Below are 27,761 nucleotides of genomic sequence, written 5' to 3'. Positions count from 1 at the left end.
CTATGCACTATAATATCTATTTTTGGAAGATTATTAAAATAAACAGTCATTCACATATTTGCATTTCATCCGATTTTTTTCAAAGAAAATAGTTTGTTCATGTTAGATTTTATGCGTATATATTTCAAAATTATGTAATTATCGCGGGCAAAGAAGTACCCAATTAAATTATAGATGTCATTCTACCATAGAATGCCATTTAAAATGTAAACATAACCTAATATTATACCATGTGTCTTAAATGATACGGTAAATGTACACTCGTTAACATTTATTTCAGGGTGAATTAATATTAAACAATTAATTATGTCTCGATTAATAGTAAAAAATTTACCAAAAAATGTAAGCATTTGATTTCTACGACAATTTTAATTCTTTTATTGAAACAAATACAGTAATTCATAAAAATTTTATATCAATAGGTTACAGAATCTAAATTAAGAGAACTTTTTAGTGAAAAAGGTCTTGTAACCGACGTACAATTGAAATATACGAAAGATGGAAAATTTAGGCATTTTTGTTTTATTGGATTTAAAACAGAAGAAGAGGCATTAAAAGCACGCGAATATTTTGATAAAACTTGTATCGATACGTGCAGAATATCTGTTGAACAATGTGCTGGTTTAGGTAATAACATCAAAAATAGTATTATAATGTTCATTATAGAGGGAAAGAATCAATGTTTATAACATTTTAATCAGGTGATCCATCGAAACCAAAATCCTGGAGTAAATATGCCACAGATAGTTCTCATAACAAGCAGCTGAACGATAAAACCAAAATTAACACAAATGATGGAGATGACAAAACAATAAATAATAATGAAAATGAAGATTTTAAGGTGACAAAAACGAAAAAAAAGAATAGTAAAGAAGGTCAGTCTACAGAAGTTAAAGAGGCAATTGCAAAGGTAAATGTTTTATTATTATATTTCTGAGCAGTACTATCTTATCGCATAATAGATATAAATAATATATTTGCTTGAACATAGCACAAAGATGACCCATTGTTTATGGAATTTCTTGAAAGTCATGCAGCAGCAGGTTCAAAAAAAGTTTGGATTAATGATGCTGTAATCGATACCATAGCAAACCAAAATGATAACAAAGAAAATAATGAGAGTGATGATTCTGCACATAAAAGTGATGAAGAAAAAGAGGAAGAAGAAAAAAGTGAAAAGGAAAAATTAGCAAATAAAGTTATATCAGATTTAGAAGTAAGTTGTTAATTAAAAGTAACCTTTTATATTTTATTTTATTAATTTATAATGATAAACAATTAACAATTGTTTTATTAAATAGTATATGGAAGCATTAAAGAAGAAAACACAAATTACTAATAAAGAAGAAGTGTCTATAACAAAGCATGGTCCTGTAAAATTTTTTACAATAAAATTACGAGGATTAGCATATAACCACAAAAAGAAACACATAAAGCAATTTCTTCAACCTTTAAAACCAAAATCTATACGTATACCACCTAAAATCAAAGGAATAGCCTACATTGGATTCAAAACAGAACAGCATATGAGAAAGGCATTATTAAAAAATAAAAGCTTTTTAGGTAATTAAAAGCTATTTGAGAAGAAATTTTTGTACATTTTTTTCACTATTAAAAATTTATACATTTTTATATTCTTTTAGATGGAAGACAGATATTTTTGACGAAGTATGAGGAAAACTTAGAAACTAAGGAAGATCAAAATGTAGAAATTAATGACTGTAATGTTAAATGGAAAAAGCAAGAAGAATCATTAAAAAATGAAGAGAGTATAGCAGAATCTGGAAGAATGTTTGTACGAAATCTTACTTATACCACAACAGAGGATGACATCACAAAATTATTTGAAAAATATGGTAATGCTTGGACACTTTTTGCCATGTATGATAATACTTTTGTATGTTTATTTATATAACATTAATTTAATTAGGTCCCTTAACTGAAGTTAACTTACCAGTGGATCGAACTACTAGAAAACCAAAAGGTTTTGGTACAGTCACGTTTTTAATGCCTGAACATGCTATTAGAGCTTATTCTGAATTGGATGGTTCTATTCTAAATGGTAGAATGTTACATTTACTTCCAGGCAAAACAAAATCCTCTTTAATGGATCATCTTGATCAAGGTATATTTTTAATGTAACGTATATTGACATTTTATGTATATAAAGTTCATTGCAATTAAAATTATAATATTTTATTTCATTTTCTTTTCTTCTTTATGTAGAAAATTTATCTTATAAACAAAAGAAAGATTTAAAAAATAAAATTACTGCAAATTCATCTCACAATTGGAATACATTATTTCTGGGACAAAATGCCATTGCAGAAGCAATAGCAGCTACATACAACACAAGTAAAGAACATGTATGGAAACTTAAAATTATATACCTTTTAAATTATATTTAAAAAACGTTAGAAATTAAAAATATTTTTTCATAAATGTTTTATAATATTTATATGTGTTATTCAATAATAAAGGTACTGGAAGATGAATCAAAAAGCATGAGTGCTGCTGTGAAACTAGCATTGGGCGAAACACAACTAGTTCAGGAGACAAGAAAATTTTTGGAAGAAAACGAAGTTTGTTTGGATGCATTTAATCAAGTAAATTAAACTTATCTATTATATAAGCATTTTATTCAGGGAATATTTATACGAATTAATTGTAATTTTATATTGTTAACGCGTTTATTAGCCACCAGAAAAAAGATCAAAAACCATTATTCTCGTGAAAAATTTGCCAGCTGGTACATTAGCTAAGGATATTTACAACATGTTTGCTCAACATGGAGAACTTGGAAGAGTTGTTATGCCACCATCAGGAATAACAGGTTTAGTATAACATTATAACACTATAATAAAATCAATAATGTAATAGAATGTACATAGATGTACATAGATAAATTTAATAGATGTACATAGAATATTAATGTTTAAATATTTCTGATTTTCAGCTTTATTGGAGTTTTTAGAACCATCAGAAGCACGCAAAGCATTTACAAAACTGGCATATACGAAATTCAAACATTTACCGCTATATTTAGAATGGGCACCAGATAATAGCTTCATAAATAAACTTAGTCAATCAGATAAAAATAAAAGTAAAAATGATTTAAAAAATAAATTGGAAGAAGCACCTGTAGAAACGAAAAAAGTAGAAAAAGGGGATGAATTAAATAAAAAACAATCAGATAAAGACAAAGAAACAGAGAATGAAAATGACGATGAGCCAGAGCCGGATACAACTATTTTTGTAAAAAATCTGAACTTTTCAACTTCAGAAAATACATTAAAAGAGGTATCTATATTCTAATTTTGTTTTCATGCACATTTAGAAAAAAAATATAATACGTTTGTATTTTTTAGTATTTTTCTAAATGTGGCCCTATTCATTATGCCATGATAGCAACTAAAAAAGATATAAAAAATCCTGGTACAAAATTGTCCATGGGCTATGGTTTTGTAAGATATAAATACAAGTTTGATGCAGATCGTGCTTTGAAAACATTACAAATGACAGTACTTGATGGTAAAACTTTGGAATTAAAAAGATCCGAAAGAATACTGACGTATGTTTATAATATTACTACAAATTTCTGTTCATAGTATGCTTTTATTACAATTTTATTAAACGCATTTAGATCCGAAGTTAAAACTACAAAAAAGTCATCAAAAGTAACACCACAAACGGGAACAAAAATCTTAGTTAGAAATATACCTTTCCAAGCAACACTTCAAGAAATGACAGAATTATTTAAGTGCGTATTTATATATCATTTTATACATAAATTCTTTTTCTTCCTTTTTTACAATATTTAATTCTATATTTATAGAGCATTTGGCGAATTAAAAGCAGTAAGATTACCAAAAAAATTGGTTGGTGCTGAAAAACATAGAGGATTCGGTTTTGTAGAGTATTATACAAGAAGCGAAGCAAAGGTAATAGACTATTGAATTGCAATTACGTGTTTATTATTACTTTTAATTTAAACAATTTAAATTATTGTATCGCTTTAGAAAGCTTTCCAAGCGCTATGTCAAAGTACTCATTTATACGGCCGAAGATTAGTATTAGAATGGGCTCAAACAGAAGAAGGTATTGAAGAAATTAGAAAAAGAACTGCCAAACATTTTCACGAAGGTACGCTATATATATTTCACATTATTTATGATTGTTGTAAATACTTGTTAATAAAACATTTTTTATCTATTCAAACATTATTTTATAGAGAGTTCATCGAAAAAAAGTAAAAAATCAGTTTTGGATCCTGAAATGGTCGGATTAGAAACGGAATGAATAATTTCATTCTATTCATCGATATGTGTAGTTTGTATATATATATATATTATATTTATATCATATTTATAATCTATAGGAAATAATAATTTTTGTACTATTAAAATAGTAAAATCTATTTTTCTTGTTAACAATGTATATCATTTCATTAATAGAAATGAAATAATTACAAAACAGTATTAATTTTATATAAAATTACTTAATGTATGTATAAAATATTTTCTTAAGAATGATATCACTAAAAATGATTTAAATTCTTAGTAAAAAAAAAACAAAAAAAAGGGATGATGACCTTTACTATGATGCACTTAACACGCATACTATGACTTTTGGCAATTATTCAAAACGAAAGTCAATACGGTTTTCCATCCACGTCATGTACTACATTGACCTTCGTCTCACGTTTATAGCGAACTTTTCTCTCTCTCACTTTTCTCGAAAACAATGCAAGACATAATTTCTAACGAGAGAGCAATGTCGCGCGAGCCACCTCTCTCTATTTCCTTGGCAATCATAATGATTCGAAATAATTCGATGTATTTAGGTTTTATGATACTCTCGTTTTTCTTATGCGAGTTAACATGTTTAAGTAGCATGAAATAGTAATCTTCAACCCACGTTCTACTAGTTTCAATCATTTATCATTATATATTAGAATCAACGTTCTTATATATTCTGATGTAAATCGTTAAATAAATTATTTCTGATAAACGTTAAATTTAAATATTTTAATCGAATAGTCTTAATCTATGTATATATATATATTTATTTATTTATTTAAAAAAAAAAATATATATATATATATTTATCTAAAATATATATATATATTTCTTTTTAACTTTCTGTATAATCAAATAAAGTGGATGATATGATAACCAGCCTAGAAGACAACAAGGTATTCATGGAAGACAGCCAGAAAGAAATATCTTCCTTTCACCTCTCCCAGTTGAAGTACGAGCAGGGACCTATGCCGATGGAATGAAAATGCGAATCGACTGGTGGGGCCCCTCGTGTATATCGAAGGTGATAGCGATGGTTGGAGGTGGAGACGGCCCATGAAAGTAACAGTGACTCTCTTCGACTCGTCCACCTTCCAACCGATCGCAAGAAGACCTCGTCAGTTGTACATTCTTCCTCCTGGAGAATAGTAGTCGCGAATTCTATGTAATACGTATGTGTCCTTCGGTGTCATCGACCAGATACAAGGTCACGTGTTGTGCTCATTCAAAAAATAGATAAATAAATAAATAAATAGATAGATAAATAAATAAATAAATAAATAAATAGATAAATAAATAGATAGAGAGGCATAGTGCGTTGGTACAACACGATGTGCCTGACTTGAGCCGAACCCAGTCCTCGAAGAAACATTACTAGAAAGAAAAATTGTTAGCTTCAAGAGGAAGAAAGATGGATTGGGTAAGATTAGAAAATAAAGTTGATTAAAATAAAGACAGTTTCGTTTTCTCATAATATTAATAATTTATAAATCATTCAATGACAACCACACACGATCAATCACGTCAAGGAACATCATCGTTTTACATTTACGAGTGTACCGGGAACATTTTTTAAACGTGAAATACGTGCTCGAGAGTGAAATACGTTTTATGCTCTATCGTAAAGTCCTGGTCTGTCTTACTAGAACTCTCTTCGTCTTATTTCTCTCAGCATGAATTTCATAATTTCGCTTAAGCGAATAGTAGATTATCACTGACGATTATGTACGGTTGTATTCAGATGATTTCTACAATTTCTCTTATAATAAAAGTATATATATATATATATTTGCCTGCTAATGGATGCTTTTTACCAATGAGAGATTTTATTACGTTCATTTAAATCTACTCGTAATTCTTTTGTAATTAATTGTAAACACCGCAAGGGGCCTTTTCTTATCCAGCAAAATCCTCACGCTCGTTAACGCAATCCTTTCTCATCGCAACGTTTAAATATGTAATTGTTAGTTGCCTGAGAACGGAATTGTTAGACATAAACTCTGGCTCCTCTATCGATGACACAAATCAATTTTCTTTGAGAGATTTCGAAGACGAATTCGAAAAATTCTATATTCGATCCCTTTTGGAAGGGTTCAATCTACGTACTCGTACATATATACGTGTCGATCGAACGTGTACGATCGACCGGCACTGTTAAATTGGTGGGGAAATTTACCGGTTATTCAAGCTGTCCAATGCTATTCGCCTCGTTCGAATTGCACTCCGCTTTAAGTTGCTCTACGACGACGCATGCGAAGCAAAGAAGGAGCGAACGTGCCTCTGGCTATTCGATTGCAAAATCGACATGCCTGTAACGATTCTCTCCCTCGCTATAAACACAAAATTCTCTTATTTTTTTTCTTCTTATACGGAGTTTCAAGAAATCCAATCGAAATCGAACTCTTAGAGAATAAAAAGTGAATCGAACTCTTAGAAAATAAGAAAATTCGAGCTCATCTTCTTAAAGTAATAATCATAATGATTATGTAAAGAAAATGTTCAATCTAATTAAAATCACGTGAATGACAATAATTCGATTTTATTCTAAGATATTAAAAGGGATCAAAAGAAAGAGAGAGGTAATGTTGGCTAGTTGCAATATCATATTTCCGGGGCTTGGCAGGTTTTCCACAGAGGCACGATGTGCAAAGAACGCAAGCTGAAAAAAGTTCCCTCTTGCGAGGTAACATTGATTAGAACGAGAAAGTAATTTTGCGCAACGTATAATTCAGGTTCTCCGTACTCGATATTTTGAGAGGTTTGGCTTTCGACAACATTTCGCTTATTTGGTAATCGATTATTGGGGACTAACGCGTACCTCCGACTAGAAACATGGAAAAGAAATTTCTTTTATCTCGAATTAAATAATAAAATATTTCTAACGGTCTAATCTATCTATATGAGAATTAGGAAGATGATAATATTGAATTACTGTAAGATCATTGTATTAAAAAATTAAAGACGTAACGATCTAATAGAATTCTAATTTATTAAGGATAATTAAGATCATTAAGTATACTTATCAAATGAGCAAAAGAGAAGGTAACTTTTTACTAGTGAAAGAGAGATGCATCGATGATTGTACTCGGTAGTTTCACCGACTGTGACCTTCAAATTTACCCATGATATCTCTGTGACCTTCGCAAGTATAGAATGCACCATCAACGATCCGTTTCGCGAGGAATGCGTGAAAGGAAAAAGGTGCGTCGTCGTGTTTTACTTATCTCGAGACCAAAAGTTCGACCACGAATGGTAACTGGAAAGGTAGAGAAAAAGTGGAAAAAAAATGAAAAAAGAACGGTAAAAGAGAGAGAGAGAGAGAGAGAGAGAAGAAGGATAAAAGATGAAAAATGTAAATAACTACTTTAACGTGTGCGAGGACGGTCAGTGGCTGACCTTTCGAATCGTCGATCTTTCTCTCTCTATATCGATCTCTCTCTCTCTTTCTATTTCTCTTTCTCTAAAGAAAAAGGGACACACGTTTTATACTATGAGCTCATTGCCATTTCCTTTCTTTTTTTTCTCTCTTTCTCTTTTTTATACAAATTGTGTCAAGAATCATCATCAATTAAAAAAATCATTTCTATTTGTTATTCGAATGAAATATTTTAATATGAAAATAGTAAGCGACAATTATTATCTCATTTTGGGTTGTGTAATTAAATTGCACTTGATATACAATGAAATAGTTTAAGAATAGCTCATAGGCTATTCTTAAAATTTTTAAATTACACATATAAAAGAATAATCTCTCGGTAATAAAAAATAATTTCTATCGTTCCTTTTTTTTTTTAAATTAAGAAAAATAATTTGTAAATAATACAAGCTCAAGTATTAAAATATTTCAAAATGAAAAATATATGAATGATCATCAGATCATTTTTATAATCACCGGTTCATATATTCTATTCGATATAGAAAATGTCTGTATGTATGTGTGTGTGTTCTTTAGACACCTAACAATATTATTTTCTTGTCTCTCTACAATTATTAGAATCTCGCTAACAGTATTTACAATTAAAAAAAAATATTTAATTGGTGACACAATCGCGTAATTAATTTCCTATTAAAGAGAGCGAGAGTACGGCTTTGAGAGGCGAATTCCATGGAAAGTAAAAGTGAGCGAACTGGGCGAAGCACGTTGGATTTATCCCCCGGCGGCTATATACAGACTCGATTTTACGTATATACAGTATCAAGACGAGAGTGAAACGATTCGCGAAATGAAGGATACCGTTAGTTTCGAGATAGAAAAGAGAAAGACGATAAATTAACATTCTCTGTGAAGTTTTTCACTATCGGAACTACATGACGGGATATCGATTAGCATAATAAAAATGTGTAATTTATCGTAATAAATGTGAATAAGAATTTTCTTGAGAGAGAGAAAGAAAAAATAATGATAAATAATCTCAAGTTCAAAAAATTATAGAAAACTAAACAAGAAGGAGAATATTAAATTAAAAGAAAATGAACCGGCTTGACGTAGTTCCTATAAATAAAAAAGAAAAGACGTATTCGTTGTTTTTAACGATTCACCGTAGATGAGAGAAGACCTTGAAATATAAAATCTGGTTCTCCAAGAATATCGGCAACCAGCTCGAAAGGTCAATGGGGTTGCTTTCGCATTATGATAATGAGCATGAATGCCGTCTTTCGATTCTTTTCGCATTATATTACATTTTTAAACACATATGAAAAAAAAAGAAAATAAATAAAATAAAAATAAAAAACTTAGAATTTCAATCCATCGTTATTAGCGATAAAAGAATTTTTTTCTTTCATTTTTATACCAACTCCTTGAATATTTGAATCTTTTCGAGGATTCTCGACATTGACCGATAAAAAAAAAAGAAAGAAAAGAAAAATATTAATGAGCATTAATGTTTCCTTTTTACGACAACATATTTAGAAAAATATCTCAAAAGGTCTTGCGGTTGAGATTGGATGTTTCAAGTTCGTAACGGTATTAAGTTAAAATTATGGGTGAAATCGTCGTCTTTTTTTATGTCGATAATATCAAATTAGTATTAAAATGTCATTCATTCTTGGCGACGTTCGACGGAGAAAAAGAAAAAAAGAAAGAGAGAAGGAGAGAAAACTTTTACTTTTGCTTAGAGAAAGAAAGCCAAATTCACGGAAGGAAGAAAATTTATCGAGGAAACATAAGAAATTACGATCGTCGAACTCTTATTATCGAAATTAATAATAACTAATGTCTCGTTTTGATCACGAAGAACCATCGAGAGAACATACAACGTCAAGTACAACTTCCGTTTCGATTACGAAACTATTCATAAAAGAATATCCATATCGTTTGTTCGTTCATAATCAAATCGTTTGGTCGTCAATGTATACGTACTCCAAAGGATCTCGACTTTATAGAAAGTTATTTGACATTTAAGAGGGTACATTGAACGTTTTGACTCACCTTGCATTTTGCACGTCTCCACTTCAATGTATGCATTCTACATAGACATAGATACACGGATTCGATCACTTTATTTTTAGCGATTACCGATTACCACATATTATTTGCGGTCAAGATACGAAATCCGTGTCATTTGTCAGTAAAGAAAAAAAAAATGAATAAAAAAAATAATTAAAAAAAAAAAAGAAAAAAGAAAAAAAAGAAAAAAAAAGAAAAAAAAAGAAAAAAAAAGAAACACAAAAAATTTGCAAATTAACTTGAAAGTTGCCACTTGCTAAATATTTATGAATCCATGGCCCTGCATTTATCAAAGGATCAGATGTTAGATTTATAATTAAATATTTTTTTGTTCTTTTTTCTTTTTTTTTCACTTGAAACCAGTCGACAGGAGACATTTAAATAATTTCTATTTCGATTTTCTAACTCGATTTAATTTTTCGATAGAGATAATTTGACATTTTCGATTTAATTTTTCGATAGAGATAATTTGACATTTTCGCAAATTTATTAGATTTAAAAAAAAGAAAGAAAAAAGAAAAAGAAAAGAACGATAACGATATTACATATGTATATATTATAATTTATATCGTGGTTTTTGTAAGCCGTTTTCTATAAGATTACTTCTCGTAAAGTTGATTATTTCCTCGGTAGAAATTCGTCGACTCGTTTGCTAAACTAATAACGCTTGACTTTCATTAGATATTTTATGATGGATCGTCCTGAAAGATCCTTTGTCAGGTTCACTCGGAATTCATGGCCGGCTCATTACCTTCCAAAAGTACACGATATTAACCGTTATTGTGTGTAGGAATGGCACGTTACGTTAACGCGTAACATTAGCGTAACGAACATGAACGTGTGCGCGCGCGCACACAAATGCTCCAACTTGAAAAACATACGAGAAAGTCGTCGGGGAATGGCGCTCTTTCTTCTTGCTTTCTCTTTACACACGTTACATAATAAGGAGTGGCACGGTGTGTTACCAGAGACCTATAATTTTGTCGCGATACATTTATCCTTTGACCGTGTCATCCGATTAGAAGGATAACGATCGACCTCGATCGACTTTACAACAGGTGTTTCGATCATTGGGATTTTATATAATGAAAGGACTCAATGTATTTTTCATATGAATAATGATTAAATAATTAATCATCATTGTCACTGTTAGATCTATTAAATATTTGATAAACAATAATAACCTCGTTTTAACATAACATAACAGTTGTGAACGCTTAAGGTGATAAAATGCAAGGACAACGTCTTCGCGAATAATAAAATGTAAAAGTGAACGTTTTTACATTATTGCAATATGGAATTACATTAGAATTATTTAAAGCTAGATAATTCAAAAGGCACGTTCTCTTATGTAGCGTCTACTAAAGTGAATTTATATATAAATTGCACCGTGGCATGTAAGGAAAGAAAGAAGAAAAGAAACGCAAAAGAGAAGAAAAAAGAAGAAAGAAGATAAAAAAAGAAAAGAAACAAGAAAGGGAACATAAAAAGAGGAATACGAAATGTTATTATTTCTTCCTGAATTTCTACATCGAGATGTTACGTTGTAATAGAAATGAAGTTGTTACTTGATCGTTAGAAAATCAGGATGGTAAATTAACCTGAACGAGTACGTTCCAAGTTAATTTGAGATATATACTTAACTTTTCGTAAGATTCATTCATAATCGAACGTTCTCTTTCGTTCTTTCACCATTTCAATGACCAATCCTATGGTCACAATAATCGTGAATGAATGACGAAACGCTATCTATAAGAGATTAATACCGCTAACTGAAGTGATCGTTAAATTCAACACACAACTGAGAACGGACGACGAATTATTAATGCGATGCAACGTTCTTCCGTTTCAGGAGGTACGAACGTTATTCCTCTTGCTGACCATTGCCGTCCTTGGTACAATTCAGGATGGTAAGTCATTTCACAATTCTAATCTCGCTGGAGTGAAAATCGCCGCAATTAATTAACATTAGACACGAAACGTGATTCACTGTTCGCTATCCCCATTGATCATCGACACGATTCGATGTACTTACATAGTGTGTGTATATATACATACATATATATACGCACGTATATAACAAAAATAATGTGCTTATGCTTTAGAGTGTTTATATATGCGATTAGAAAACACTTTGGATTAAAAGTTATGATGAAAGAGACTCTCCTCTTTGAATATCATTATTATGATTATTATGATTATTATGATTATTATTATTATTATTATTATTATTATTATTATTATCATCATCATTATTATTATTATTATCGTTTTTTTATTTATATCAAGCATAATATTTAATTTCAAATAATATTTTATTTAAATAATCAAGTAGTATATCTTTTTATTAGTTGAAACTCGATTACCTCGTTAACTATCAATTGATAATCTCGCAAAAACACGTAAAAGGGAATAACGTAAGCGATTCGATGTGTTTTTATATGAAAGGAGTTACGGTAGAATTCTGACAGACGTCTAACAAGTGGTACAAGTAACAGCGATAGTCAGACTCATTGAGCGTGGAAGAAAAAGAAAGAGTGAGAGAAGAAAAATATCAAGCGTGCTCGTAAATTTCATCTATTAGAATGTTTGTAGTTCTTCTCGCCGTATGACACTACAAATGTTCATCGACTTAACCATTGACTTGTTATTTATTCAAGAAAGTAGTTATAACAAATTTAACAGGTAGATATATACATACGTAATTTTACCTAGTTAATACTTAAAGGAACTTTCATAAAATCATTGATACGATTAATACGTTTTATAAACGGAAATGATTTTTAAAAGGTAGGAAGAAGTCGAATAATGATGATTATCCTTCGGGAACATCCAGTCGTTTATTTTAATCGACGAGTCATTCCTACTTTCTCGTTGCGAATGAGAACAACGTTTTCTCTCTCTCTTTTTCTCTCTCTTTCTTTTTCTTTTTCTTTTTCACTCTTGAGAAGGTTTAAAATATTCAAAGAACGCCGACCACTTGTCGATAATATCTGTGGTATTATGTTCTGAAGTTAATACCATTACCACGGACATAGTGGTGCTACATCGCGTAAGTCTAATATAAGTATAGTTACATATATAGTGGGCGTGTTTAGTGAAATAGAATCTTAAGTAGTTTTATATCGAGAGATATCTTTCGAACGTCTAACTAGAGATGTTAGAAGTTTAAAGGCGTTCACCATTCCTTTTACTTTTTGGTGTTACGTATTCGACATGCAACAAGTAAAGAGCATATGGATAAATTTTCACACGAGAGATCGCCGCCGACTGACCTCCCTCCTCAACCTGACCTACATGCTTGGTCAGGGTCACTCAATCGATTTCTTATACAATTTCTATTGTTTTTTTTTACCATCTTGTTTCTTGAAGATCGACGAAAGTAAAATGAAATGTATATACATTTTACTAATTACTAAAACAATGTGAAATTTTGAAATAACATTTGAATCGTCGTCTCAATTCTTTGTTAATAAATAATAATAAAAAAATATTTCAAATATTTGTTACTCCATTCTACATACATAAATGCCATTAATATTAATAATCTCTATGGAGAATAAATTTTCTTTGATCTCATTTTGTGAAACTTCAACGAACGATAGAATCGATGCGTTGTTAGTAACAGACTGCGTTTACCACGTTTCTTCTCTCGACACGAATGAAAGTTCAATCGCGTTTGAATTTCTCTCAGGCCGTTTTCTCTCAACCATTTACGCGTTCCCAGTTGGAGATATCTATACATATGTACATATGTATAGATAGTACGTAGGTAAAGATCGGTACGGCACGATCTGCCTACTTACGTGCGATGTTTGCTCGATATTTATTTACCGAAGCATTATACGAACGAACTTACGTGCAAATCCGCAAGTGAAAAGAATCGGCGTCGATGCGAATCCATGACAAAAAAAAAGGAAGAAAAAAAGAAAGAAAAAAAAACAACTATCGGGGTTATTCTCTTTCTTTTGGATTCATACGGGATAAAGAATACGAGCGAATCGTGAAAGTGAATCACGCTAAGCGAAACTTCCTTATTCTTATATTTTTCTTTCTTTTTCTTTTCCTTTTTATTTTATTTTTATTTAGGCCTAGCCGAGAAAAAGATCGTTTGTTATTACACAAATTGGTCGATATATCGACCGGGAACGGCCAAGTTCTCGCCACAAAATATCAATCCATATTTGTGTACCCATTTGATTTACGCTTTTGGTGGCTTCACCAAGGACAACGCGTTGAAACCTTTCGATAAGTATCAGGACATCGAGAAAGGTATAATCTTCGTTTGATATAATTCTATTCTGACAAATTTTATCCGAAAAAATAAATCTTCTATAAATCTTTACATATTGATACAGGTGGTTATGCTAAGTTCACAGGATTGAAGACATATAATAAAAATTTAAAAACCATGTTAGCGATCGGTGGTTGGAACGAAGGTTCCAGTAGATTTTCACCGATGCTTGCCGATCCTGCCAGAAGGAAAGAGTTAGTTAAAAATTCGATAAAGTTTCTTAGGCAAAATCATTTCGACGGCCTTGATCTCGATTGGGAGTATCCAGCTTTTAGGGACGGTGGAAAGCCTCATGATAAAAATAATTATGCGAATTTTGTACAAGTAAGTAAGAACAATTTTAAAAGATTATAATGAATTTTTTCAAAATTATGCAGAAACTCTCAGAAATCATTTGTGATTGGTAACGTTAAGCGTGATATTTTTATACGTTTTACATCGAAGATGAAATACGAATTTTAAGTTTATCTTCTTTAAAAAGGAACTTTACGAGGAGTTCGAAAGAGAATCGAAAAAAACCGGAAGAGCACGACTACTTCTATCAATGGCCATGCCTGCTGGCATCGAGTACATTGACAAGGGATACGACGTGCCTCGTTTGAACGAGTATCTTGATTTCATAAATCTTTTATCTTACGATTATCATTCAGCTTACGAACCTGCGGTGAATCATCATGCTCCTCTTTATCCTTTAGAAGAGGACAATGAGTACAATTATGACAGTGAATTAACGATTGTAAGATCTTTTATTGATAATATATATATAGAATAGATCTAAAAGATATGATCACTATCATATTTTTTATCTATCTTAGAACTACACAATCAATCATTTAATGAAAAGTGGAGCATCATCGGAAAAGATCATATTAGGAATTCCAACGTATGGTCGTTCCTATACACTTTTTAACGAAGATGCAACAGATTTGGGATCACCAGCTGATGGTCCAGGTATCGAAGGTGATGATACACGTGAAAAAGGATATCTTTCTTATTATGAAGTTAGTATTAGATATTAAAATCGTATAAGAAAATATAGGAATTCAGTGACATAGATATATACGATCTCCTTTATCATAGATTTGTGAAGGTATCACGAATTCGGATGATTGGGAAGTAATACAACCAAATCCTAAAGCAATGGGACCATATGCTTTTAAGGGTAATCAATGGGTAGGCTATGACGATGTTGACATCGTTCGATTAAAGGCTCGTTTTATAAACGAAAAGAATCTTGGTGGTATAATGTTCTGGTCGATTGACAACGATGATTTCCGTGGGAAGTGTCATAATCGACCTTATCCTTTAATCGAGGCTGGTAAGGAGACACTCCTTATCGAAGATACGTAAGTAATTTTTTTTTTATTTATTTATTTTTTTTTTTTTCATAATTCTATGAACCTAATCAATATCAATATCAACAATTTCATATATTATTTTTAGAAGAAACGTAGCTCAAAAGCCAAAGTCATCGGACTCGCGCAAAAAATTGCGTGGTCAAGGTACACCCAATAATTCTATACGTCGAAAAGTGAATTCGAACGTTAGAAGAAGTACAACTTCAGCGCCTGTGACAAGAAAACAAGTGACCACCTCTAGGACAAAGTATCGTACAATCGCACGAACGAGATTCAGTGAGGAGGAAGAAGATCGAGAAGTCGAAAGACGATCTTACGATCCATCTTCTATCGAAGAGAAAAACGAGAGTGGTAATGCTGTGAGAAGTTCTGATAAAAATAAAAGAAAAAGATCACGGAATAGAAGCAATAATCGAAATCGATCGTCCACTGGTAGACGTAGGAAACCAATAAGAAACGATGAAAACGATGAAAACGATAGAGATTCGACGACGGTCGGAGAATCTCTAAGCAATAAATTGACCACACCCGAACCACCAACTACTCCTGATCCTGGAACTGGTTGGTTAAATAATTCTAAGCTTTTTTTTTTTTTTTTTTTTAACATCAAAATTTATCCAACTTGTTGATTTCTTTGAATCAGATTTTAAATGCGAAGACGAAGGATTCTACCCACATCCACGTGAATGCAAAAAGTATTTCTGGTGTCTCGATAGTGGTCCTGGAGGTTTAGGATTAGTCGTTTATCAATTCACTTGTCCAGCAGGTAAAATATATATATATATATATATATATATATATATATATTTGTACATTCACATTTGTTAATACCAATGTTAATGTCAAATGATGTTAATGTCAAACTTCAAATTTGTTTCTCAGCGATATAAGTCTAATTTTTTTTATATCACCTTGTTCGATATAGGTCTGGTATTCAACAAAGCTGCCGATTCCTGTGACTATCCACGTAATGTGGTTTGTCCTAAAGCTAAAACACCGCAAACGACAACAAGAGCACCGATTACAGCAGCCACCAGTCGTACTACTTATTTGCATAGTACAACGCAACGTACAACAACGGCTAAATCCGATTCCGAAGAGGAGGAAGAATATTACGAGGATGAAGAAGAATTGGAGGATTTAGATGATGAAGAGGAAGAGGAAGAGGAAGAGGAAGAAAAAGTAGAATTCAAAATTACTTCGACCATGAAGCCATTACAATATAAAACCATTAATAGAAATAAACCTAGTACAGCAAGTAAGACCACAAGTACAACGTCAAAGCCAGAGAAAGAAGAAGAGTATAAGAACAATGATCCTACAGATGAAGAAGATCCTAGAGTAATCAAGGAATTAATTAATCTTATTAGGAAAGCAGGTGAAATTTTATTCCATTGAAAATATGATCATAATAGTAAAAAGTATTAATAATCAATAAAATAATTATTTTATATGATAGGTGGTATCGAAGAACTTGAGAAACAATTACACCTTCAAGAAAAGGGTTCAAGTGCCACCTCGAATAACGATCCTGTTACCCCAGCTACGATCAGTCGTACTTTATACGAACGTGTTTTAAACCGACAGGCTAGCAAAATAATTAACAGCAATGTATCGGGATCTTCTGAGAAAAATAATTACAAAAATGGGCCTGGAAGGGCCCAGTTTGAAGGTTTGGATGAAATTCCCGAGGTGAAGAGTCTCAGGCGGATTCAAAAACCACAATACGTTACGATCGAAAGACCAAAGTAAATTTTTTTATTAAATTAAATTTTTTTTCGAAAGTAACGTTAAAACTTCATTCATTTTTTTTAATAGAGCATCGACGAATGCACCACAATTAGAGGATGAAGAAACTGATGATGATGACGAATTGGAGGATTATAATGTAAATGTAGCTTCCTCTGAAGATGAAACTATCAGCAATCCATCAGAAATTAGTACCTCAACACAAAGAGTAACGCCAAATTATGTAAATATTCGACGCAATCGATTTTCTACAACTACATCCAAGTAGGTCTATCGAATAATAAAGATAGTAAATTAATAATAACATTGATATTATATATAAATATATTTTAGAAATGAAAATGACGTGGAAGAGAAAACTGATGATGCGGAAGAGGAAACTCCAATTCGCCGACGACGTCCTAACGGATCAACCAAGTAAGAAAAAAATCAATAAAAATTTAATGTATCATAAAATTATTGTCTACATTATTGTTTATACATATATATATGTGTGTATTTTTTTTTCTAGAAATCAAGATAAGGAATCTGAACATGTTTCAAAACCATTCCGCACTCGTACGAGGTACAGGTAATAAATACAAAATACTTTAACAAATGCCCCTATTAATTTGAATATTAGATACAGTCTGAATAAAGTAAAAACTTTAGGAACACGGAAAGTAACAAAAGCACTGAAGAATCATCAGTAGAAACGGACTCAGAGGAGAAGCCAATTCAAGGAACTCGACAAACGGATCATGAAATTAACACGGCAACGACGAAATCTAGGTTTCTACTAAACAATCGTTTCACTCATGACGTAAAGTTCTTTTTATCGTAAGAAATATTTTCAATGTTAAAACGTGTTACAGGTATATCAACATACAACGTTTCCGAAGCACAACTCAGAAAATTTCTGTCAGTGACAGCGATATTTCTGAAGTCGATGAAATAACGACAGAGACATCCACTATTAAAAATAAAATCGATAGAGAGGAAGAAGTTACGATGACTTCTACGACTCCTCCAACATTTTCCACGATATCATCAACAACGCCATCAACCTCGATACAGTCTACCTTGTCCTCCGTATCCGTGACACCCATTTATTTATCATCATCAACGAGTAGGAGTACAAGTAATGAAGCTACTACCGTTAAATTAGATCGTGTCGAAGACACATCGATAGCAAACGTTCTTAATGACAACAATAATTTGTTGTCGTCAACGACTACGGATTCTCCTGTGAAACTCGTCGAAGAATCAGCTACGGAAATCCTTTTCACGACAGCACCAGCGAGTCCAAGTCCAGCCAGCACATCATTATTGACTACAACCAGGATAGTAGCTACGGTTTCGCAGCCACGACCATTTGGATTTACTCGGAGAAGATCCGGTAGTCTGACACCTGACGTAACAACGACGCCATTAGCGCCATCGAGCGATCATTCTAGGTCCAAGGTGAGTATAACATCGCGAAATTCAACGCGATCGAGCTCGTTTCTGGTAGGAAGAGGTCGATTAAGATCAAGAACGGATACGACCACTCGTCTTTCCGTAAATAAACGGATTACCGAGCAAGACCAACTCGAAAATCCACCGACGTCCGAGGAAACGTTCATCAAACCGAGAGAAACTACGGTCAATAAGTCAAGACCTAGTAATAAACGTAGAGGAATCAATAGATACATTTCATCTACGAATAGTCCTATAAACGAAGACATATCTAAGAACACTATATCCCGAAGACGAAGTCGTACGACAGAGTCCCCAAGTACTACCATCAAAACCATCACTGAGAGTTCTGGCCCAAGGAGAAGGTATCGCCGACCTTCCATACAATCAACTACAGAAACTACAAAATCAAACGAACTTGAAGACAGTCCGATCGTTAGAATTACACAAGGATATACAAGCAGGAGCAAAAAGTTTAGATCAAAATCGGAAATCAATTTAGAACAGGATAATAATGAAAAAATTACAAACATCAGAGTTTTCAAGCAATCACCGAATATAAATAAAGAGTTATACGGAAGAACGAGGACTACTAGCAAAAGGAATTACGTTGATATCGAAGATATAAATCAAAGGACTAGCGAATCACCGAAAAATAATGAAAAAATTTCTATTTCTTTCAACGTTACTGCAGCAGCAACAACAACAACAACGACAATAGCAACAACGACAATAGCAACAACGGCAACTACAAAAGAAATTGAAGAAAGTACTACAGAAAGTTCATTGAGCACTGTACAAATCACAGACAACGATACAACCAATATCATAGACAATGATTTGGACGAGTTATCGACGCCTACTGTCACAGAGATCGATGAAACTAACACGAGTGTTCAAACAGGATCAGAAGAATCTGATACTATTGCATCCACTTACATTACGGAATCCACTACAGATAGTAATACTGTCTCTACAGACAGTAATGTTTCTTACGAGACTAGTGAGAATCCAGAAGAAATTTCTACTACTGAAAATATTCTCATGGAATCGATTTCTCCGTTTTACAAAAACACAGAAATTATACAAAGCGAAACTAATATTGATACGGTCGATTCAACGGAAAGAAAACTTACGAATCAAAGAAGAAAAAAGGTTATTCTTAGAAGAAGGCCTGTAACAGCTAGCATTAACACTTCGACGACGATACAAATTGAAGAAAACAACAAATATCAAGTAAATCGTAGACGAAAAGTATTAAAACGCGTACGATTAATTGACGGGAAATCTTCGACAGCCTCCTTCGAGAGTTCTTCTTCTCAAGAAGAAGAACAAAGTACGTTGCGTTCGACAACGTCCTCCGAGATGACAATATCCAAATCAGACAATACGAGTGATCACGTACCAACAGAATTAAAATCAGAAAAATTACAAGAATCAGATAATGTAACTGAAAATATTTCAACGTTTGCTACCGAGTTTCCAAACGTAATTGATTATACTCTGAACAATTCAACTTCAACAGACAGTAATCTAGAAACGTCAACAATGACAACAGAAAGTACAAAAGACGATAGTTCTGTTTCAGATCTAACAACAATGCAGACAATTATAATCGATGGAGCAATTACAGAAGCTTTGACATCGTTAATAACCGAATCTACACTTTCTGAAAACGAAGATCTTTATTCGACTGTAATTACTACAGAACCAACGATAACACCACCAACTACTTACACAGAGAATACATTCGATCCAGAAGAAACTCGTTTATCTACCGAAAATGTTACTACCAGTATTCAAACAATCACGCCTTCACATCACGCCTTCACTCGACACATCGATGAGTCCCAAATCCACAGCAGATCTTCCCCCTCTGAAACGAGATACGTGCGAAAAAAATTCATTCGCAAACGTCCAGTATTATTATCTGAAACAACGAACAGTAGATATGCTTTAATCTCGAGGCCACAGAATCGTGTGTCTTCTACGACAGAAAAGAATGACGTTGACGTGAATCAACTTACGAAACGTAGAAAGAGTCTGTTCATTCGTCGTCGACCAGTTTCATCGACAACAAAAACAACGGAAGAATTGGATCTCGACATCGAGGATCCAAATGAAACGGAAGACGAAGGCGAACAAGAGGATTTTATAAATTCTGATGATGTTCAAGATACTACTGCAACAGCTATCATAACTAGTGCGTCTGTCGAGAATGAATCTTTAGAATTTTGGAATCATTATACGACACCTGCTGAAAAAACGGTGAATCAAAGATCTTCACCTCCGCCAAATCGATATAAAAACACATATTTAACAACCGAACCTTCTTTTACGACTTATCCAACTTTTATAAGAGAACATGAAGAATCAGAGAAAGATGATAGTCGAATTGCTGGTAATATAAATAAGCCTCGATATGTAACTATTAATCGTAGACTGGAGTCACGACGTTCATACAAAGTTCCAAGTTCAATTAAAAACTTAGACAATGTTCAAGAGGAAAAGATACAGGATAATGAAAGAGCGTTATCAACAAAACGATGGTACCCAATCGACGATTCTTCGCCAGAAGAAACAGAAGAAAATCCGAATACTAAGGAAGCCGCCAAATTAAGATTTAGTGGTTATCGTCAAGCAAGAGCACGCTATCGAAATTATGAGGAGAAACTTCAAAAAGAAAGAGAGAACAAAGAAAGGGATACTACATCTTCATACTTTGAATTTTCACCATCGACTCTAAGATCACGTTATCAAACCAAACGTCCAATCACGCCAATAGAAATTCCTGTCACGGAAACCCTTATACCTGCAAAAAAATTCGATTATGCAGCCGATGCTTTTCACAGGAAACAACAATCTTTACGAACGACAACTCCGCAACAACTAGAAGTTGATACCACTGGATATCAAAACGAAGAGAATTCTGAGTTACAGAATCTCGTTGATTCTGATCGAACGACAACGCCGTCTAATAAACCATTGGTCACCAGATTGGTCACTTCGATCGCAGAATCTGGCACTACTGAAAGACAAAAAATTCTAATCAAAACAAAATACTCGTCGTTGACATCGACGACGAGAATACCTGTACAAAATGTGATCACACGAAACGATTACCCTTCGACGACACCCTCGTTAAAAAAATTCATTGATTCTACGAACAACAATCAAGCAGCGACGACTCTCGATGAATCCATCAACGAGATTCGTCCTGCGATTGAAGCATCGACTCTTCCAATAGAGAGTGAATTCGTTTATCGTAACAACGGACGATTCACCACTGAATCTCACGAATCATCTACCATTCCGATTGAATCGGTTTTCAGCAATCTAATCGCTGGAACTAAGGAACATTAACCAATTCATTGTTATTAATAATTAACCTCGAAGAAATTAACGAAGAAACGATTCAATAATAATTAGATTAAAAAAAAAAAAAAAAAAAACGAAAAAAATCAATGAACAAAACCAATTTTCAATTTATCATTCATTCTTCGTAAACAATGCAGACTGAAGTTACAGTATTCAATAATATCTATTCTCTTATCGAAGCAACATATAACTAAGCACTATAGTCGACATTAATCACGATAATTACATGTAAAACAAAACGAAACAAAAAATAGCAAAAAAAAGAGAAACGCATCATTGCAAAAATTCATATACATCCCATAAAATGCAACAGGGAACATTAGACGGATTCCCAGGATTATTCAAATGATCAAAAATCTAGGGATTGATCATCTTCACGAATATCCTAGCATTAACGATTGAATAATAATGACGATTCATCATCACACATTTATCGTACAGCAAACGAAATATCCTCATGATGTAACAAGCAAATATCAAGAACCACTCCTTTCTTCATCTTCTTTCTCTTCTCCTTCCGAATTGATGATAAATTAAAGAAGTAAAAAAAAAAAATAATAAAATAAAATAAATCAGAAATACCAAGGACTTTTTAGAGAGAAAGGGAGAGAGAGAGAGAGAAAGAAAGAGAGAAAGAGAGAGAAGGAGAAGGAGCTTGGCAAGGATAATCATTTTAAAGCACGCTGCCTTCTGATTTTCAGGTTGCCAACTCGGATACACCAAGGCTACCAACCTTAAAGGAGCTCATTGGTTATCAAACATACGATTATACAACACCATCTTCGGTATTCTTAAATTTACTTCATACTATCGATAGTAATGAGGTATATGATCTGCAGAGCATCGAAAATGATCAAATTAAATCCAATGTGGAAACAATCAAGACAAAATATCTAAATGAAGATATTAACGAAACTATTGATAAAACTAACGAGAGTTACCTTAATCACAAACTCGCTCACATTTTTGAGGAAAATGATACGGAGAACAATGATATAGATAATAAATCTTCGACAAGCAAAAAAAGAAAAACTAGAATAGATCATGCTGGTTCCTCGACGACTACTTTAAAACCTACTACAATGCGTGGTACTCCTATCATAAGTTCAACTTCGAAAACGATAGCTCGAGGGTTTTATGTGACTAAAGGTGATATCGAAATGACTACAATAATGCATCCAACAACGGAAATTTCAATGGATAATATTGATTCAAATATAACATATAATGAGACGATTGTATCGACTGAGGTAATTGACATAGAAAATATCTCTATGACTGATTTATCTAAAGATAATGCGACTACAGATATGACAACATTTGCTGATAAAGAATATTCAAAGTATTCGAATATTATTACCAAGTTTGAACAAACAACACCATTAACAATGATAGAAAATATCACTCAGGAAGTAAAACAAAACGATCAGACTCTGTTCGTTGTTAATAATATTTCATCTGATACATCGGAGAGAGGAAGAGTGAAATATAGTGACATTGCTACTTCATTATATAGACCTCAGACGAGTTTGATAACAGAGACAACAGTTTCCAATATTTTGAAAACTACTGAAATTAATAAAAATTCCGAGACAAATACAACACCAATTGATTACACCTTACCAATCGAATCTGTTGATAGAGAATTTGACATTACGATGCGATCAACGATAAGCACTTTAGATACGGATACATCTAAACTTCCAAATGATAGAAGTCTAAAGAAAGATATAATTCAACTTGAAAATTTCTCAACAACTATATCGAATATACCATCGGCGAAAGTAACAAACGATCAAAGTAATATCCACTATATCGTTTCCGATAAGACTGACGAATTTGAAAGCACTGTGATATCTGATCATACTTTAGAACAAGAAACGACGACTATAAAATCCAGTTTAACAACAGCAAACTTCAAAAGAACTTTAGAAGGGATCACAGCGGACAGGGAAAGAGATGGAATAAAAATGACTAACATCGAAACAACTACGATGATTGCAGAAAATAAAAATGCTATCTTAAATGACTTCGATACAGTGACAACTCGAAAAAATCTTAGAGATACTACTGTCGATGATAAAAACGTTTATAAATCCAATCCAAATTTCCAAAAAGTAAAGACCTTATCCGAAAGTACAGAAGTTCCTTTCACGACCTTATCAAACCTACTACCTTCACAAATTCCTTTAATTATTCAGAGTAGGCAAGAAGAGGACATTCATCCTCGACGACAAAGACCTACAATATTCGCTCTTAATAACCAATTTGGTCAAAGAAGAAGAACGAATTTAGAACGCCGAGTGACGCAACAATACGAAATCGGAGATCAACCATCGATCCGAGAAGATTTGAACAGTCCTAAACGTGTGCTGGTATACCGAAAGAGGCAACGTAGACCCAACAACACCACAGTGGCAAACAATACGGTCTCCAACGACGAGGTTAAAACTGAAGTGACCGAGAACAAAACTAGAAGATCAAAATTGGTTATCAAGAGGCTGAAAATCAATCGAAAGGAACACGTGGAAGAAGATAGTGTACCATTGGAAAAGACAAATATCTTTCAGGATTCTCCTCTGGTCACGGAGTATACTGAAAGACCCGTGGACGAGGTCAGTGTCAATTTAGAAAAGCCCTGCTATATTGTTTGAAATCAAAAACGAAAAAAAAAACAACCTGACTCGAAACTTTTTTGCGAAGCTATAATCATCATCATCATCTTTGCATTGTACCAAAAGGGGAACATATACAACGCTAAAACGAACTCTGCGCTAAAATAACGCTAAAGTAGTAAAGTCTTAGCTCCACGGAAGGGGACGATACTTCTTATTGCTGCCTCTGCTCATGCGCCTAACTAAACCAAAAAAAAAAAAATTAAAATCGCAAAAAAAAGATCAAAACCAAGGGGAACGATCCTTTCGCCGCAGATACGCAACGAAATATGAACATTGTCGAAAGGGAGAGAGGGAGAGAGAGTGAGAGAGAGAGGGAAAGAGAAAATACGGCTGTGATAAAGATGGGAACTTGCCGGCAACATTGTCCTCTTATCTTCTCTGTTCTGGTTCATTTGTTCTGGTTCTTCCTAGCATCAATTAACACAAATGTTCTCTGTATTTTCAAATGGTGCGCCGCACGTTTGACGCACCGGCACCTAAGCTTTTTTCGTTATCCTATGATGTCTGTCCGTAATTATAATGCTTGGCCAAAGGACATATGACGATTATTAATTGTATCTTAACACAAATGGAGAATGGAGTGTGCAACTTGAGATATCCTTCGTCGCTTCTACAAATGTTCTCTAGTAATTCTAATCTGTATGTTAGTCTATCTATCTGTCTGTCTGTCTGTCTGTCTGTCTATTTATCTATCTATCTATCTTATCATCTCTTTTTTGGTCACATTGTATGGCTTTTTTATACCATTCAGAAACGACGATGAAACACACACATACACACATATACCTGATGTATATTAACATATCCATGTCTCATCAATACGATCTTATTCTAGCTTTGTTTCAATTATATTCGTGTATAAAGCGAATAAGTTTCTTCATGTTTATTTTATGTATAAAATAAATTGCCCGTTGAACAGGGAACTATTTCGAAGAGCACGGGATCATCTTCTAGCCGAACGCCAGGAACTATTCTGGCAAACAGAATAAGAAAACCAAACACGTCCTCGCAGTCAAGTTTCTTATCAACGAGCAAACATCCGGGCACGGTACTACTAGGGGACAATCGAAAGAGTCGACCTAGTGATGAGACCACCTTGTCACCGACGACATCGATAGTCGGTGCGTTAGAAAGAAAAAGCAAACAAATAAACAAACAAACAAACAAACAAACAAACAAGAAAAAAAATCAATAATAGTGATAATTAGATTTCATGGCATATGCCTAACAATTAGATTCGATCGAAATTTCACGATTGGAACTTCGATCGGCAAATAGACAAATTTCAACGTAAGGACGCAAGATAATTGTTTCAGACGCGTTCGATGATCCAACCGTGATGCCGGAACTGTTGTCCATTAAGGACGAAGATGAAAGGGCAGAGATAAGCGATCAAAATGGCAGAGCTCAAGAGCTCGCCGTCACTCTGGCAGAACCGCCTACGTCACAGTCTTCATCCAGCACCGGTACTCTACACTTATCGGACAGTTCACGTCCTGAATTTTTAATTTATTTAATATAAGAGGGACGAGGAGGCATTCGAGCTTTATCTGTTTCTTTTTTGTTTTCTTTTACTTTTCTTTTTTTCTTTTCCTTTTTTTTTCTTTTTTTTTTTTTTTACTTTTATCTCAAAGGATCATCTGGGATAACGCTATTATTCCTCCTTTCTAATGGCATACGATATCTCTTTATGTTATACGTGATTCACATTCGCTTTTATTTTCTTCCTCAGTAATTTCTTATCGTCTCACCGCAACGATTTATGTATTTTAACAACATGCTAAGATTTAGAATCCTTCGAAATTACTTCAGAAGGATTTGATTATCTTCATCGAAGATAAAATTATTTTATTTGCTCGAATTTAAGGATCGAACATTGCAAATCCAACGTTGCATCACCTTCTTCTTCTTCTTCTTTTTCTTCTTCTTCTTTTTCGATGATGAGACTTAAATGTGATTCTTTCCGTAATGTGTGTCTAATATCTAAACTATCACGGTGTTACAACATATCCTTTTTTTTTTCTTTCTTTCTTTCTTTAATTAATATCATCTTTGTCTCTCTAGCATTATATTCTTTATTGGTCCATAGAATGGTCTCTTCTCTTTACGATATCTTACGAAACTAATTGAAGATATCCAATCGCCAATGTGTTTCGCTTTACACCAAAAAAATTGGTAACACTCAAAAAAGTTAATTCATCTTTTAAACCGCATCTTAACTATCATTTTAACGACATAGTCACATTACTTTGTGCAGTTTACTTTTTATGTCTTCATACTTTGTTACATGGAATATTTAATGCGCACTAATCTACTTAGAACGCATCAAATGAATTTATCTTCTCCGCTCTTCCACATAAATTTAGTCTCATGGGATATCATCATCATCATCGGACAAACGCTTCTTCCTTTGCCTTTATTCCGAACAATTAGTACTAATTAATCAGGTTACACGATCAGGTCGACTGCCGTTAAAGGATACCTTAAGACGCAGGATAAGCACGACGGTAGCGCCGCGAACAGATTCGCCGAGAACTAGTCCGACGTCCTTGAGATTCAGCACAATCCCGAAGACACGACAAAAAGTGACGACGAAGACGACAACGTCAAGGACGACGACAAGGACAAGGAAGGATGGAACATCACGAAATTCAACGAGTAGGCCAAGGAGGCCACCTATAATAGATTATGATTACTATGAGGACGAGGATACACCGATCGTTGAAAAAGCGATGTACAATGGAAAACTATTTCTCACGAGTAATGGTACCATACGATGTCTCGATCAAGGCAACTTTCCGCATCCTTCTTCTTGCAAGAAATTCATTACCTGCGCAAAAATGGTGAATGGTTTGATAATCGGAGCGGAATACACGTGTCCTGACAAATTATCCTTCGATCCGGTCGGTGGTATTTGTAATTGGTCCGCCGGACTCGGCTGTAAAGAATAAAAGAGCGATAATATTTCAAACGACCGTACTCGCGGGACTAACAATAAAAGGAATACTTTTCCGTCTATACGTCAGAGCCGTTTTCTCGAGAGAGAGAGCGCGCGGCAATTTTCAAATTGTAAAACGATGTTTTTCTTTTTTTTTTTTTTTTCGTCTCAAAATCGTCTAT

General features: G+C 33.4%; 2 protein-coding genes across 7 annotated transcripts; both read left to right on the top strand.

The window, feature by feature from the left end:
• Nucleotides 1-55: 55 nt before the first annotated feature.
• On the top strand, nucleotides 56-9,041 carry LOC124952415 (probable RNA-binding protein 19). 4 transcript variants are annotated; one of them, XM_047502255.1, is made up of 17 exons: nucleotides 56-342; nucleotides 423-627; nucleotides 702-910; nucleotides 992-1,216; nucleotides 1,302-1,563; nucleotides 1,644-1,856; nucleotides 1,931-2,125; nucleotides 2,227-2,366; nucleotides 2,481-2,606; nucleotides 2,698-2,833; nucleotides 2,957-3,300; nucleotides 3,369-3,571; nucleotides 3,644-3,760; nucleotides 3,836-3,941; nucleotides 4,020-4,143; nucleotides 4,232-4,329; nucleotides 5,179-9,041. In XM_047502255.1, exons 1-16 carry the CDS (start codon nucleotides 307-309, stop codon nucleotides 4,297-4,299), a joined length of 2,709 nt encoding a protein of 902 aa, XP_047358211.1. In that variant the 5' UTR covers nucleotides 56-306; the 3' UTR covers nucleotides 4,300-4,329; nucleotides 5,179-9,041. The 4 variants fall into 4 exon arrangements, with proteins under 4 accessions (XP_047358211.1, XP_047358209.1, XP_047358212.1 ...); XM_047502253.1 differs by having other exon boundaries at nucleotides 5,160-9,041; XM_047502256.1 differs by having other exon boundaries at nucleotides 4,232-4,333.
• Nucleotides 5,580-27,761, top strand: LOC124952412 (mucin-5AC). Of its 3 annotated transcripts, XM_047502247.1 has the most exons (18): nucleotides 10,187-11,657; nucleotides 13,837-14,019; nucleotides 14,106-14,365; nucleotides 14,523-14,777; nucleotides 14,857-15,042; nucleotides 15,122-15,387; nucleotides 15,485-15,960; nucleotides 16,043-16,165; nucleotides 16,325-16,777; nucleotides 16,859-17,147; nucleotides 17,218-17,412; nucleotides 17,482-17,565; nucleotides 17,660-17,719; nucleotides 17,800-17,919; nucleotides 18,003-18,591; nucleotides 25,561-25,762; nucleotides 25,958-26,107; nucleotides 27,102-27,761. In XM_047502247.1, the coding sequence occupies exons 1-18, from the start codon at nucleotides 11,573-11,575 to the stop codon at nucleotides 27,590-27,592; spliced, it is 4,467 nt and encodes a 1,488-aa protein (XP_047358203.1). In that variant the 5' UTR covers nucleotides 10,187-11,572; the 3' UTR covers nucleotides 27,593-27,761. The 3 variants fall into 3 exon arrangements, with proteins under 3 accessions (XP_047358202.1, XP_047358203.1, XP_047358201.1); XM_047502246.1 differs by lacking the exons at nucleotides 25,561-25,762; nucleotides 25,958-26,107; nucleotides 27,102-27,761 and adding an exon at nucleotides 5,580-5,718 and having other exon boundaries at nucleotides 11,600-11,657; nucleotides 18,003-22,046; XM_047502245.1 differs by lacking the exons at nucleotides 25,561-25,762; nucleotides 25,958-26,107; nucleotides 27,102-27,761 and having other exon boundaries at nucleotides 18,003-22,046.

The sequence above is a fragment of the Vespa velutina genome, chromosome 10 (assembly GCF_912470025.1).
Source record: "Vespa velutina chromosome 10, iVesVel2.1, whole genome shotgun sequence".
Classification (NCBI taxonomy): domain Eukaryota; kingdom Metazoa; phylum Arthropoda; class Insecta; order Hymenoptera; family Vespidae; genus Vespa; species Vespa velutina.
The sequence above is the reverse complement of the archived record's forward strand: the minus strand, read 5'-3'. Positions and strand labels throughout refer to the sequence as shown.

Coding starts and splice junctions, on each gene's coding strand:
- LOC124952415 (XM_047502255.1), top strand. CDS start 307: ATGTCTCGATTAATAGTAAAAAATTTACCAAAAAAT. Junction 2,834..2,956: donor GCCACCATCAGGAATAACAG/GTTTAGTATAAC, acceptor TCTGATTTTCAG/CTTTATTGGAGTTTTTAGAA. Junction 3,572..3,643: donor AGATCCGAAAGAATACTGAC/GTATGTTTATAA, acceptor AAACGCATTTAG/ATCCGAAGTTAAAACTACAA.
- LOC124952412 (XM_047502245.1), top strand. CDS start 11,573: ATGCGATGCAACGTTCTTCCGTTTCAGGAGGTACGAACGTTATTCCTC. Junction 11,658..13,836: donor CCTTGGTACAATTCAGGATG/GTAAGTCATTTC, acceptor ATTTTTATTTAG/GCCTAGCCGAGAAAAAGATC. Junction 14,778..14,856: donor ATGACAGTGAATTAACGATT/GTAAGATCTTTT, acceptor TATCTATCTTAG/AACTACACAATCAATCATTT.